We start from the raw sequence: 15610 nt of genomic DNA, 5'->3' as shown, positions 1-15610 counted from the left end.
GCTACACCCCCTGCCCATCCTCTCCCTTCCTTCTCCCTCTCTCCCTCCCTCCCTTCCTTTTGCAGATCTGGGGATGGAACCCAGGGACCTCCAAGCTACACCCCCTGCCCTATTTTTTATTCTTTGAAACAGGGTCTCACTAAGTTGCTGAAGGCCTCACTAAGTAGCTGAGGCTATCTGCGAACCATGATCCTCTGGTCTCACCCTCCCGAATGCTGGGATTACAAGTGTAAACGACCATGCCTGGCTGAAAATGTTACATAGCAATAGTAGATCACTGCAGGACAAGTGAATAGAACATGGAGAATATGCCTGAGACAACTTAATAAAACCCTGTTTCAAAGTAAAGAATAAAATAAGGCGGGAGGTATAGTTCAAAGTGTAAAGTTTCAGCAGGGCATGGTGGCAAACACTTGTAATCCCAGTACCTGAGAGGTTGAGACAGGAGGATTACAGGTTTGAGGACAGCCTGAGCAAGTACTCAGACTCTCATGAACCTAGAGAGACCCTGTTTCAAAATAAAAATAAATACAGCTGGGAGTGTACCTGAGGTAGAATCCCCCTGGGATCAACCCAAAACACCACAGTAAATAAGTAAATAAAATTTTAAACATTTAAAAAGATGTGTGTGGGTGTGTGAGAATAAGCTGAGAGTTGAGTTTAGTGGTAGAGCACACCTGGATACAATGCTCACTACTGCAAAAACAAAAATATATAATAAATTAATAAACCAGGCATGGTGGCACAATGCCTGCAATCCCAGTACTTGAAAGGCTAAGAAAGGAGGATCATGGGTTCAAGGAGCCTCAGCAACTTAGTGAGACTCTCAGCAACCTACAAAGACTCCGTTTCAAAATAAAAGAGGGTTGGGGTGTATGTAGCTCAGAGGTAGAATGCCCGAGTTTAATCCGCAGTATCACAAAATTTATTTATTTAGTGAGGCCCTCTGCAACTCAGTGAGACCCGGTTTCAAAATAAAGAATAAAAAATAGGGCAGGGGTGTAGCTCGGAGGTCGAATGCCCCTGGGTTCCATCCCCAGACCCACAAAAAAAAAAAAAAAAAAAAAAAAAATTGATGTTCTATATAACTGAGTTAATAACTACTGAAGCCAAGTAATAGGAACATGGAGATTTAGTATTTTTTTTCACTTGTAAATAACTTTAACTTTTTTTTTTTTTTTTTTTTTTTGCAGTACAGGGGATGGAACCCAGGGGCATTCTTCCTACAAGCCACACCTCAGCTCTATTTTTATTCTTTATTTTGAAATAGGGTTTCATTGAGTTGCAAAGGGCCTCACTAAGTAGCTGAGGCTGGCCGCAACCAAGGATCCTCTGTCTCAGCTTCCCAAATGCTGAGATTATAAGCGTGCACCACCGCATCTGACTAAGTTTAACAAAAATCCTTTCCCAGCAGAATGTAAGTTCAATTCATAATGAAGTTTTACTATACAGAATTTCTTTGATTGTGTGTGTGTGTGTGTGTGTGTGTGTGTATGTGTATGTGTGTGTGTGTTATATTGAACACAAGAATATTCCACCTCCAAGCTATACCTCCCAGGAGCATTCTACCTCTGAGCAATACCACCAGCCCTATTTTTTTTCTTTATTTTGAAACAAGGTTTCACTGAATTACAAAGGGCCTCACTTAGTAGCTGAGGCTGTGTGTGAATCACTTTATGCTGGGATTACAAGCATGCATCACCATATCCGGCTTCCAGCTTTATTTTATTCTTTACTTTGAAACAGGGTTTCATTAAGCTGCAGAGCCTCACTAAGTAGCGGAGACTGGCCATGAACCTGTTATCTTCTTGTCTCAGCTTCCCAAGTACTGGGATTGCAAGTGTGCACCACCACACCCAGCCCAAAAATCAATTTAAAGAGCTTACTTCCACTAGAATATAAACTGCACGAGGCTAAGGATTATGTTGGTTTTGTACTCTCCTCTTCCCTATTGTCTAGCATAATGTGTGGCATATAATAGCACTCAATAAATATTTGCAAAATTTATGAATGAATACATTTGAGACCTATCAACAAATATTACTAATAATGAATTTATATCCCCGTGTTTGGAAGGCTAAGACAGGAGGCTTGCACAGGTTGGAAGCCAGACTCAGCTACTAAGGCTCTCAGCATCCTAGTGAGACCCTGTTTACAAATAAACTACAAAATAGGTCTGGGAGTCTGCCTGGAGGTAGAAAGCCTCTGGGTTCCACCCCCAGTACCACCACTAAAAAAAAAAAAAAAAAAAAAAAAAAAAAAATATTGAATAGCCATGTATAGCCAGATGTGGTGGCATACACTTGTAATCCCAGCACTGAGGAGGCTGAGACCGAAGGATCACTGTTTGGACTTAGTGAGGCTCTCCGCAACTTAGTGAGACCTGTTTCAAAATAAAGAATAAAAAATAGGGCAGGGGGTATAGCTTGGAGGTCAAATACCCTTGGGTACCATTCCCAGACCTGGAAAAAACCCCAAAACTTATAGGGCTTCCCTCTGTATTTCTTTATAGGTACCAAGAAGAGCAATTACTAAGAGAAAGAGCTACAAATGCCTCTAGCTGAGTCTCAATTTCCTCCAATGTAAAGTATGTTAGAGCTGGGAGTGATGGGGCATATGTGTAATCCCAGTACTTGGGAAGCTGAGACAGGAGGATCATAGGTTCGAGGACAGCCTCAGCAACCTAGTGAAGACTCTTAGCAACCTAGCTAAATCCTGTTTCCACACAAACAAGAAAATATATAAAAAAGGTAAAATACTTAAAAAAAAAAAAAAAAGAAGAGGAAAGAAAATACCATGAGCTGAGCATGGCTGTACATGTTTATAATCTCAGTACTTAAGAGGCTGAGATAGGAGGATAGCAGGTTCTCGGCCAGCCTCAGCTACATAGTAAGGGCCTCTGCAACTTAGTGAGACCCTCTTTCAAAAATATAAGATAAGAGAGCCTGGTGTGGTGGCGCACACTTATAATTCCAGCATTCGGGAGGCTGATACGGGAGGATCGTGGTTCACACACAGCCTCAGGTACTAAGTGAGGCCCTTTGCAACTTGATGAGACCCTATTTCAAAGTAAAGAATTAAAAAAAAAAAAAAAAAAGGGCAGGCGGTGTAGTAGCTCAGAGGTCAAATAAATGCCCCTGGGTTCCATCCCTAGTACTGCAAAAAGAAGAGCCGGGCATGGTGGCGCACGCTTGTAATCCCCTCGCTTGGGAGGCGGAGACAGGAGGATACTGCTGGTTTGAAGCCAGCTTTGCTGGCTTAAGAGACCCTGTTTCCAAATAAAAATATAAAATAGGTCTGGGAGTATAGCCCAGAGGTAGAAGGGTTTCCAGGAACCCTAGTACCACCAAAATAAAATAAATAAATAAATAAAATAAAATAAAATAAAAAAATAAAAAATAGGGCTGGGATATAGCTCAGAGGTAGAATGCCCCGGGTCTCATTCCTAGTATTGCAAAGAATAAAAAAAAATAAGAAAATAAAAATAAATAAATAAAATGCGGTAAACACTTATCTAACTGCTATATGGAGGATCGAATTAGGCAACACATGTAAAAACCTGGTATAGTGCCTGCTGTACAAAGGAAAAGTGCCTTTCCTTTGCTTTGATTCTTTATTTTACTGCACCTTAACATAAAATGGTAATAATTAAGCTGGATGTGTGGGCACACGCATGTAATCCTAGTATTTGGGAGGCATAGACAGGAGGATGACAGGTTCACAGCCAGCCTGGCAACTTAGTGAGGCCCTCAGAAACTTAAATGAGACCCTACTTCAAAATAAAAAATAGCTGGGCATGGTGGCGCATGCTTGTAATCCCAGTGCTTGGGAGGCTGAGACAGGAGGATCACACAGGTTCGAAGCCAGCCCCAGTACTTACTGAGGCTCTCAGCAACTTACTGAGACCCTGTTTCCAAATAAAGTATAAAATAGGTCTGGGAGTATAGCCCAGAGGTAGAAAAGCCCCTGGATCCCACCCTCAGTACCACACATACACACACACACACACAAAATAAATAAAGTAGAGCTTGGGTGTTCAATCCCCAGTACCACAGGGGGGGAAAAAAAGTCCCTTATTATAGCTGCCCAGGAACATTATAAAACTCCTCATCCATTCCCAAACTGTTTACTGTGGATTTACTTTTACTTTGTGCAGGCATTTAAAGACTCTCTCAAAGCCTGCACCTGCTAGAAGAATGCCCATTCTCCACTCAGTGGAGTCTTAGGGAGGAGGAAGAGGAGAAGGAGGAGGAGGAGGAGGAGGAGGAGGAGGAGGAGGAGGGACCCCTTCCCAGGGAAGAGTGACTGTGTACAGATACAAAGCAAAATCATTTTTCTGACTACTTCTTAATCACATACTTTGAAATTTCAGAGAATGTTTAAGGCCAGTTTAAAGCAATTTTATTACAAAAATTTCAAAGGCTGGGAACAGGTACTAGATTCTTCATCTGTAATAAATATATAAATAAAAATAGTAAAACTACATTGTAAGAAAATCACTTTTAGTTGTACCAGGGAATTCTACTGTCAAACTATACCCTCAGACTTTTTTTTTTGTGGTACTGAGAGTGGAACCCATGGGCTTTTCTACTTCTGGGCTATACTCCCAGACCTATTTTATACCTAATATGGAAACAGGGTCTCACTAAGTTGCTGAGAGCCTAAATAGCTGGCTTCCAACCTGTGCGATCCTCCTGTCTCAGCCTTCCAAGCGCAGGGATTACAAGTGTGCGCTACCATGCCCGGGTAGTAATGTATTCTATATTATATTGTACATATACAATATAATAATTGTATATGTACAATTATATTGTACTCATATATAAGCAATTATATTGCATTTGATTATATACATCTAAGCATCAAGCAATAACGTTCAACACACTGTTAATAGAGAGGGAGTCATTATGGAAAAAGTAAGAGGAAGCCGGGCGTGGTGGCGCATGCTGGTCATTCCAGCACATGAGTGGATCAGACAGGAGGCTTAGAGCTTCAAAACCAGCCTTACCAACTTAGCGAGGCTCTCTAGTGAGACCCTGTTGCAAAACAAAAAATAAAAAAGGCTGGGCGTATAGCTCAGAGATAGAACACCCTTGGGTTCAATCCCCAGTATGGGGGAAAAAAAGAAAATAAGAAAGAAAACATTCATCAAAATTAAGGCACTTCCCGATATTATTAGGTGTGCTCAACCACACCCATGGGCACTATAAGGAAATTTCTCAAGCTGGGCATTGTGGCACAGTCCTATAATCCCAGTACTGGGGAAGTTGAGATAGGAGGACCTCAAGTTCAAGGAAAGCATCAGCAAGTACTCAGACTCTCACCAACCTAGTGAGACAGTTTCAAAATAAAAGTAAAATAAGGCTGGGGTGTAGCTCAGAGGTAGGACGCCTCTGGGTTCAATCCTGAATCTCACACACACACACACACACAATTTCTAGCCAGGTGTAGTGGTGCATGCTTGTAATTCCAGTACTTGAAAGGCTATGAAAAGAGCACCACAGGTTTGTGACCAGTCTCAGTCTCAGCTACTTAGTGAGGCCCTCTACAACTCAGTGAGATCTTGTTTAAAAAAAAAAAACAAAAACAAAAAAACCCGGACGTGGTGACGCACACTTATAATCCCAGCATTTGGGAGGCTGAGACAGAGGTTGAATGCCCCTGGGTTCCAGCCCAGACCTGCAAAAAAAAAAAAAAAAAAAAAAAAAAAAAACCCAACAACAACAACAACAACAACAACAAAACCAAAACCAAAACCAAAAAAGGGCTGGGGTGTAGCCTGGAGGTAGAATGAATGCCCTTGGGTTCCATCCCCAGTACTACCCCCCAGAAAAGAAGGAATAAATTTCTCTACTTAAGTCCTTCTTAAACAAAGCAGGAATCTATAATCCCTGTATTCTCCATGTCAAATGAGAACTGTGAACTAAAACTGTGGCAAGTGGAGAATGAAAAAGATTTAGAGAAATAAATACCTCCTCTCATTATAAAATCTTCAGAGACGTCTGCACATGAGGCTTCTTTGCTGGACAGCATCGAGAGGTCCTCCTACAGTAAGAAAAATTCAAACATGATTGAGGATTCAGATACTCGAGTTCACGTGTGTTAATTCTTCCTTTCTTTTTATGGTGCTGGGGACTGAACCCAGGGGCACCCTACCTCTGAGCTACACCCTTAGCCCTTTTGATTTTCAAACAGGGTCTCACTTAAGTTGCTGAGGGTCTCCCTAAACGGCTGAGGCTGGCCTCAAATCTGTGACCCTCCTGTCTTAGCCTCCCAAGCACTGAGATTACAGGTGTGCACCACCACACCTGGCTGGATTATTATTCTTCTCTAACTTCCCTTCACTGCAGAAGGGGAGCAGAGGGTACATTGTCCACGATAACCAGTTTCCTCATACAGAAGAACTTAAAAACGGGAGAGGGCAATGGCAGAATATGGGAATGCCTATCCTGGTACTCCTGAGGGTGGGTGCCAGGTGGCTATCTGAAATGCTTCAGATCAAAAAGTCTTTTTTATATTAGTTTGTTTTGTACTAAGAATAGAACCCAGGGGCATTTCATCTCCAAGCTACATCCCCAGCCCTACGTTTATTCTTTATTTTGAAACAAGGTCTCACTGAGTTGCAAAGGGTCTCACTAAGTAGCTGAGGCTGTCCGTGAACCCCAATCCTTCTGTCTCAGGAAATGCCTGGTTAGATTTGAGTTTTTTTTTTTTTTTAATTTGCACGTATATAATGAGATGGCTAAAAACAAAGTTCATTTACTTATGTTTCATATATACCTGTACATATCTTCTGAATGTAACTGTGTGTGTGTGTGTGTGTGTGTGTGTGTGTGTGTGTGTGTGTACTGGGGATAGAACTCAAAGGCATTCTATCTCCCAGCTATACCTCCAGCCCAATTTTATTTTTTATTTTGAAAAAGGGCCTAAGTTGCAGAGGGTCTCACCAAGTAACCTGCAATCCTCCTGTCTCCCAAGTATGGGATTATAAGCATGCATCTATACATGGCGGAATGCAATTTTAATCAATATTTTTACTGTACTGGTGTTTTTCCAGTGACCTATCACATGTGGTCAGATACGGGATTTTCTACCCGAGGAGTCGTGCTGGTGCTCACAACATTTTGGATTTTGAAGTGCTATAGATTTCAGGTCAGTGCTACTGAAGCTGTAGAGGGTTTACTGGCTGGGTGCCTGTGACCAACTAAAGACGGCTGCATACACTCAAACTGTCCTTCCAGGTCAACTCTTTTCTCCTGTCCTAAGATGTCAACACCTTTTTTTTTTTGCTTCCACATTGACTAATAATTAGTAAAGTACAAGATTCCTAGAACACTCATCTACTAAAGCTGCAAGTAAATAAAATCACTAATGTAACATTGGATAATTTTTTCCTTGATTTTTGTGATAATGGGGATTGAACCCAAAGGCATTCTACCTCTGAGATATAATCCCCAGCCCTATTTTTTATTTTGAAATGGGGTCTCACTAAATTGAGGAGGGTCTTGAAAAGTTGTTGAGGCTGGCTGCAAACCCGAGATCCTTCTGTCTCAGCTTCCCAAGTTCTGTAAATATAGGTGTGCACTACCATGCCTGTATTCCCAGTACTTGGGAAGCTGAGACAGGAGGATTGCAGGTTCATGGCTAGCCTCAACAACTTAGGCCCTCCACAACTTAGTGAGACCTTGATTTCAAAAAGGCTAGGGGTAGGCCGGGCGTGGTGGCGCACACTTGAAATCCCCGAGCTTGGGAGGCTGAGACAGGAGGATTGCTCAAGGTTTGAAGCCACCTCAGCTCTTCAGTGAGGCTCTCAGCAACTTAGTGAGACCCTGTTTCCAAATAAAATATAAAATAGGTCTGGGAATATAGCCCGGAGGTAGAAAGCCCTTGGGTTCCACCTCCGATACCACCAAAGGAAAAAAAAAAAAAAAAAAAAAAAAAAAAAGGCTAGGGGTGTAGCTCAGAGGTAGAATGTCTCTAGGTTCAACCACCAGCACCAAAAAATAAAAAAAGCACCTCTAAGCAAAAATTTTTTTTTGGTAGGAAACAGAACCTGAAGGGGGGTTGTGGGAGTGGGGAATAGAGGAAGACATAGTCAATGGCAAAAACAAGTAGAAATAAAACATCATCACTGGAAATGAGAGATGAGAACTTGAGTGGATGGCCACACACAAAGCAGGACTAAAGCAGGACTATTCTTTCATTTCCTATTGAAACTTTAGTGTAGAATACTTGAACAAGAGCATAAAATTGAAAATAAGCACCGCCCAGGTAACTTACACATAGCACTACTATATTTGACAAATAGAACAAAACAAAAACAAATTCTAGCATGAAATGCCGACTGAACTTATCTATATATTGGAAAGCATTTACCATAGAAGATATGATATGAGTTTAAAAAAATCACTACAGGAGCCAGGTGTGGTTTCCCATTCCTGTAGTCCCAGTACTTGGGAGGCTGAGACTGGAAGATCTCAGGTTCAAAGACAGCCTTATCAAGTAGTGAAACTCTCAATGGATGTTAAAACTAGTGGCTAGGACGACTTCCAGGAAGATGGCGACCGAGAAAAGCGGGGCTTAAGAGCCCCACTAACAACCAATCTCCATTACCACAAAATCAGCGCCTTTCATAGCCAGAAAACACCATCATCAGAGAAACAAAAAAATCACCAGGCTCCAGAGAGAAAGCGGACTGAGAACAGAGCTCAGAGCCACAGAGGAGATAGGACGCGGCAGGAGTGCCATACTGCCGGCGGCAGCGGCGAATTCACCAGACGACCACAGCAAGCCGAGGTGAGCCGCTGCGGAACAGCCAGGCGGGATCTTTCGGCGCAGGGAACATCTAAAGCTCCCAGTGGCTGAGCTCAGCACACGCTGCAGGGACTCAGAATGGAACTCAAAACCAGAGAAGAAAAAATACGCCAGCCTCTCGGCCGAGGGCGTGGCAGTGGCACCATATTGCCACCGGCGGCAGCAGCAGTGAATTCACCGAGTCCAGTACAGCTACATCTGCGTACTCAAGAACAGTGAGTCAAATTGCAGGCCCCAGAGGAGAAATCCCAGTACTGTACTCCCTGGGACTTGACCCAGTGGGGGAGTGGCGGTGGCAGAGATATCAAACCATAGGAGAACGTGCAACCTGGCACCCCCCATAGTCTAAAGCAGCCTCTATCGACTCCCTGGGTCGGAGACTCTGTGATACAACTCAGTAAAGGAGTAGTGGGGTCTGAGATACCACAGACTCGAGATCCAGAGCACCTTAAGCGAAGTCATAGTGACCCAAGGGAAAAACCCAGAGAAGGCACAAACTTCCGAAATCATGGGAAAGAGGAATAACACTGGAGCAATGAATGCCCACAACCCCACAACATCAGAACCCGATAAAACAGAAAATCAGAGATTTCTAGAAGATCAAATCAGGAAAATAACTGTAGAAATAATAGAGGTGCTTCGAAAAGAATTCAGAAAGAGCCAAAAAGAGATAAAGGATGCAATTAATGAAGTAAAGGCCTCAATTCAAAGCATGAACAACCGATTAGACCACATGGAGAACAGAATCTCGCTCTTAGAAGATGAGCAATCCAAAAATGAACGCATAGTTTCTAATCTAGAAAAAAATATCCAACAGCAGGAATCTGACATTGAAGAAATATGGGCCCATTTTAAAAGAGCTAACCTAAGAATAATTGGAATAGAGGAGGGAAAAGAAAGTGAAACCAAAGGGATCAACAATCTCTTCAAGGAAGTAATAGCAGAAAATTTTCCAAACATAGATCAAGAGGTTGATTCACTCCAGACTTCCCAAACCAAGTCATGAGAGCCAGAAGGGCTTGGAGTAACATATTCCAAACTCTGAAAGAAAACAACTTCCAGCCAAAAATTTCCTACCCAGCAAAACTTTCTATCAAATTAGATGGGGAAATAAGAAGCTTCCACGACAAACAGAAACTGAAGGAATTTATGTCTTCAAAACCAGCGCTAGAGAAAATACTCAAAGAGATTAACTACAAAGAAGAAATAGGTAACACACACCAGAACCAGAGAAACAAGACTTTCCATCCAACAGACAACTAAGATTGGTTATCTGTGGAGATTCATTATTTATCTTAGTCTTTTACCTATCTCTAAATTGTATTGTTTGCCTTTATTGTTGTTAAATTTTAGGATGTCTAGTTGGAATATTAATATACCTTCAGATATAGCATTTGGAAATATTTTATACCATTCTATTAGTAACTGTTAACTCTGTTTACATTGTCTTCGGATATACAATATCTTTTTTATGTTTTAGGGAGTTTTATACTCTTCTGTTGCCTGTGCCATTGAAATCATATCCAAGAAATCACTGCCAATTTCAATGTTGTGAGGTTTTATGACCCAGATCTTCTTCTAAAAGTTTATAGTCTTAAGATTTATATTTAGGCCTTTTATCTATTTTGAGTTAATACTTGTATGTGGGATTAGGTAAGGGTCCAATTTTATTCTTTTCCATGTAATTATTATTTTTCAACAATATTTAGTTAAAAGATTATTATTTCCACCACCAAATGTTCGTGGAAACCTTGTCAAAAATAACTTGACAATATAGGGAAGAATTTAGCTCTAGGCTTTTATTTAACTCCAATGGTTTATATATCTGCCTTTAGAACAGTACTACACTGTTTCAATTATTATAGCTTTATATGATTTGAAATCAGAAAATATATATCTTCTAGCTTTGTTCTTTTTCAAGATCGTTTTGGGTATCTAGAGTCCATATTCCATATTAGGATAGATTTTTTTTCTGAAAAATAAATATATAAATATATGATAGTTTCACCTAAAAAAATATTCTCTGGTAAGAAAGCAAAAATAAATATTGAAATGTTATCTTTAAGTTATCAAAAGCTTGGTATCAGACAAATGAAACTGTTATGTGAGATTATCATTTTTAATTTTGGATAAATTGCTATAATACTAGATGTCAACCACTAAGCCAAGCATGGGAAGGAGGGATGGGGAGAGAATGGGGTGGGGATCGGGTAGGGGCTGACTGGGCGATGTGTGCATGTATGTCTACAAAAGTTTGTATCCCACTATGATGTATAAATACAGTGCACCAATAAAAAAAAAATAAATAAATAAAAAATAAATAAAAAATAAAAAATAAATAAAACTAGTGGCTAAAAGTCTAGATGAAAAGCAAAAATATTTACATAGTCTCAAAGTATCTCCCTACAAGATACTTATTAAATATAAAAGGGGAAATACTGTCTAGTGCAATGGTGCACCCCTGTATTCCTAGCTAATGCAGATTCAGAGGCAGGAAGATTGCAAATTTGAGGCCAGCCTGGGCAACTGAGTGAGACCCTGTCTAAAATACAATAAAATAAGGCTGGCTGCACTGACACAGGTCTGTTCTGTACTCCCAGTACTTGGGAAGCCGAGATATAAAGTTCTCAGGTTCTGCACCTCACTGAAACCATTTCAAAATGAGTGTAGCGTGGAGGTAGAATGTCTGTGGGTTCAAAGGTACACCCCTAGGTTCAACCCCCAGTACCAAAAAAGAAAAGGAAATGGCACCTTCACAAAGCAGCTGAGAGACCCCATAGAATGCAGTGATTGATTAAACTCTCCTTAGAGATGAGGCAGCCATGCCATGTGCTTTCTGACATGACCCACAGAGAACAATATTTCTTTGTGTGTGTGGCACTTGGGGTGGAACCTAGGGGCCATCTACCTCTGGGCTATACCCCCAGCCCATTTTATCTTTTATATGGAAAAAATAAATGCTGAAAGCCTCACAAAACTGCTGAGGCTGTCCTTGAATCTGCAATCCTCCTGATTCATCCTACCAAGTACTGGGATTACTGGTGTGTGACACCATGCCCAGCAAAGAAAAGCATTTCTGTAGCACTCCTGACCCCAAAACACATACCTAGAATCTACTCAAGAATGAGCATCAGACACACCCAAATTGAAGGAAATTCTACAAAACAAATGGCTGACTGTACTGTTTTAAAGTAGTACTGTTTATTACAGATTAGAAAAGACTAAGGATGCCGAGCGTGGTGGCGCACGCTTGTAATCCCAGCATTCGGGAGGCTGAGACTGGAGGATTGTGGTTCGCGGACAGCCTCAGCTACTTAATGAGAACCTCTGCAACTCAGTGAGACCCTGTTTCAAAATAAAGAATAAAAAATTGGGCAGGGGGTGTAGCTCGGAGGTCAAATGCCCCTGGGTTCCATCCCCAGACCCACCAAAAAAAAAAAAAAAAAAAAGACTAAGGATATGAAAACTGAATGCCACAAACAAGTGATACTGCATTTATTCCACATAAGGAAAACTAAAAACACACCTATTTTTTTTTTGCTATAAATATAAGAAATAGAAACTTGCCAAATTTGAATATGGTCTGTAGATTATATACATATAGTATTTGAATTAGCACAGTTATTTTCTGATTCTGATTAAGGAAGTACAATCATGTAGCAGAATGAATATCTTTGTTTGCTACGAAATACAAATTGACGTATTTAGGTAGTACATCTATGACTACATTCTCAAATTATTTGGAATAAAAAAGATAATGTGGCAAAATGTTAACAGTGAGAAATCTGAAGGAGGGTTAGATGGTAACTGTTTCTACTATTTTTCCATTTTTCTCTAAATCTCAAATTATTTAAAAACAAAAGGTAACAAAAACATATTTACTAGCCGGGCCTGGTGGTGTAGGCCAGTAATTCCAGTACTTGGGAGGCTGAGACAGCAGGATTATAGGTTTAAATCCAGACTCAGCAACTTAGTATGAACCTGTTTCCAAATAAAAAATAAAACACATCTGGAGGTATGACTCAGAGGTGGAATACCCTTGGGTTCCATCCAAGTAACCCCCCCAAAACTAAAAAAATAAAATATAAAGAAGGGGAGCCGAAGCTGGGCGTGGTGGCACACGCTTGTAATCCCAGCATTCGGGAGGTTGAGACTGGAGGATCACGGTTCGCATATAGCCTCAGCTACTTAGTGAGGCCATCTGCAACTTAGTGAGACCCTGTTTCAAAACAAGAATAAAAAATAGGGCTGGGGTGTAGCTCAGAGTTAGAATGCCCCTGGGTTCTATCCCCAGTACCCCCCCCCCACCAAAAGGGGAAGCCGGGCGTGGTGGTGCACGCTTGTAATCCTAGCATTCGGAAGGCTGAGACCGGAGGATCGCGGTTCATAGCCAGCCTCAGCTACTTAGTGAGATCCTTTGCAACTCAGTGAGACCCTGCTTCAAAATAAAGAATAAAAAATTGGGCTGGGGGTGTAGCTTGGAAGTATGGAGGTAGAATGCCCCTGGGTTTCATCCCCAGTACTGGAAAAAAAAAAAAAAGACAAGAGTACTGAAGTGGAACATTATATAATAAAGATAGCTCTGCGCAAACCCCAGTTCTTTACCCTGTTAGCTGCATGGTCCTGAGAACAAACTTAATCTTGGTTGTATGAAAAAGTGAGCATCATATGAACTATCTAAGAAGATATCCTGTCAGGATGGAGTGCTCCACGAATAGACGCTTCTCTCATTCGACTGAGAAAAACCAACAGGACTGTCGGCAAGGGGTTCTGGTATGTAGCCTGGAAAAACTACTGAAAGCTTTTCTGGGGTTAATCTTGGCCAGTCACATAGACTCCTTCAGATGCTAAGCTCTCTTGGGAGCCCGCACAATTTACCTTTACGAGCTCTGGCCTCTGGGGTTGCTAGGACTTTAGTGCTGAGCCCACCGACTGCTCTCTGGAGATTTTCCTAGCCGGTGGCCCCATATGCCCTGGTGGAATGCCAAGCCACTGCTCAGTCCTGTCCCTTTCTCCTTGGTTAGGATTCCTAACCAAGAAGGGAAGAAAAAGAAGCTAGGGAATGATGATATGACTGCCTCCTGCTGAGCTCTCTACAGAGGCTTTAACTTAAGAAAAGTTAAACCTCACAGGGAGACAGGACATTACAAGGTGTACGGTCTTGAATATCATCAGGAACTGGAAAGACTGAAGAAAGAGAATATGAAACTGAGGCCAGGTGTGAGGAGCCCACCCCCACCATGGTGCCGAGCCACCTCCCAATTAGGGGACAGCCTGCCAGTATGGGGTTCTTTTTTTGTTGTGGGTCTGGGGATGGAATCCAGAGGCATTCAACCCCCCAACTACACCCAATGATCCTTGTGTGATGTTGTCCATCTACCTTTATATACAGTGTCGGTCCTGAAATGTGCATTGTACTGTGCCTTTATATGTTTCAGCTAGAAAAGAGAACTATTTCCATTTTTGTGTTGAAAACAAGCATTGTATCCTGAAACAAACGTATTTATTACACATTCAACCCAGGCAAATCAGTCATTATAGAAAAAAAAGCAAAATAGCTTATGTTTAAGAGATCACAAACACACAAAACATACAAAGTATAGTATAAAGAATTTTCAGTGGTAGATCTTCCAAAAATGAGATAAAACATACAGCCCTTGCTTTTCATTTTGTGGTACTGGGGGTTGAACCCAAGCTACACCCCCAGCCCAATTTTTATCTTTGGTTTTGAAACAGGGTCTCACTAGATTGCTAAGAATTTTGCTATGTAATTGAGGCAGTCTTGAACCTGGGATTCTCCTGGCCTCAGCCACCCAAGCACTGGGATTACAGGTGTGCGCTTCCACACCTGGGGCCGCATCTGTATGTTATCTGGAGAAATGTTACCCAAAGCTGTTGTCACACACACCTTGTCTGAATCAAGATATCTTTTCTTACCTGACTTGGGCTGATCTTGTTTTCAGTAGCTCTGGGATGCTGACAGAGGTCTTCCTTTGCTCCCTCCCAGGAGTCTCTCAAAACTTCCACTTGGTCCGATTGATCTCTGAAGGCCTTTAGCTCCACACTCTTGGTTTTCTCGTCCCTACCCAAGATCCCGGAAGCCATAGGACCTCCTGCTTTGGAGTCCACTAGCCCACACCCGCCAGGCTCACCCCCATCACCCAAGGTCTCAGAGTTTTGTTCACAGCAACTTTCCACATGAGTCCTCTGGCACTCCAAGGACAATGCTCTACTCTCTCTTATAAGAGAGCTGTAGGTTCCTGGGTTCCCATCTGGAATCGTACTTGGCTCAGGGTCAGCACGAAGCTCTTTGGGGACACTTACTGGGTGTTCAGAATATAATTCCGGCACCACGGCAGACATGGAGGCATCAAATGGAACTGGCTGACTTTCTACTCCAGATGACAGCATTAGGGCAGACGGGGATTACAGAGTCAAGTCTTTTCCATCAAACAGTTCACCCTGTGGCAAATCAAAGGAAAAGATACAAGCGTAAAGTCTCAATGGGGTGGAATAAAGCTATCTCAGTTCAGAGGGGCAAAAACAAGGAAAATAAATTCTACTTCAAATTGAATGCTAGCATTATCTAGCACCAAAAAGTTTCCATAAGTAGACTATGAATTTGTTGAAAATATATTCTTTAGGTCGAGCGTGGTGGCGCACGCTTGTAATCCCCGCGCTTGGGAGGCGGAGACAGGAGGATCGCACTGGTTTGGAGCCAGCCTCGCTGGCTTAAGAGACCCTGTTTCCACATTAAAAAAAGTTTAAAAAAATAGGTCTGGGAGTGTAGTCCATG

General features: G+C 41.8%; 1 protein-coding gene across 1 annotated transcript in view; it reads right to left on the bottom strand.

Annotated features, from left to right (window-relative positions):
- The window catches only part of PRR14L (proline rich 14 like), a gene marked incomplete at both ends in the record, with an annotated part of 45990 nt that extends 30765 nt beyond the window's left edge, over nt 1-15225 (bottom strand). The window contains 2 exons of the mRNA XM_080717780.1: nt 5973-6045; nt 14752-15225. Coding sequence (XP_080573906.1) covers nt 5973-6045; nt 14752-15225 — 547 coding nt within the window. The remainder of the gene's footprint in view (nt 1-5972; nt 6046-14751) is intronic.
- Between the last annotated feature and the right edge of the window lie 385 nt (nt 15226-15610).

Source organism: Muscardinus avellanarius (assembly GCF_963383645.1).
Source record: "Muscardinus avellanarius genome assembly, chromosome: 21".
NCBI lineage: Eukaryota > Metazoa > Chordata > Mammalia > Rodentia > Gliridae > Muscardinus > Muscardinus avellanarius.
This window is presented reverse-complemented; position numbering and strand designations above follow the sequence as displayed.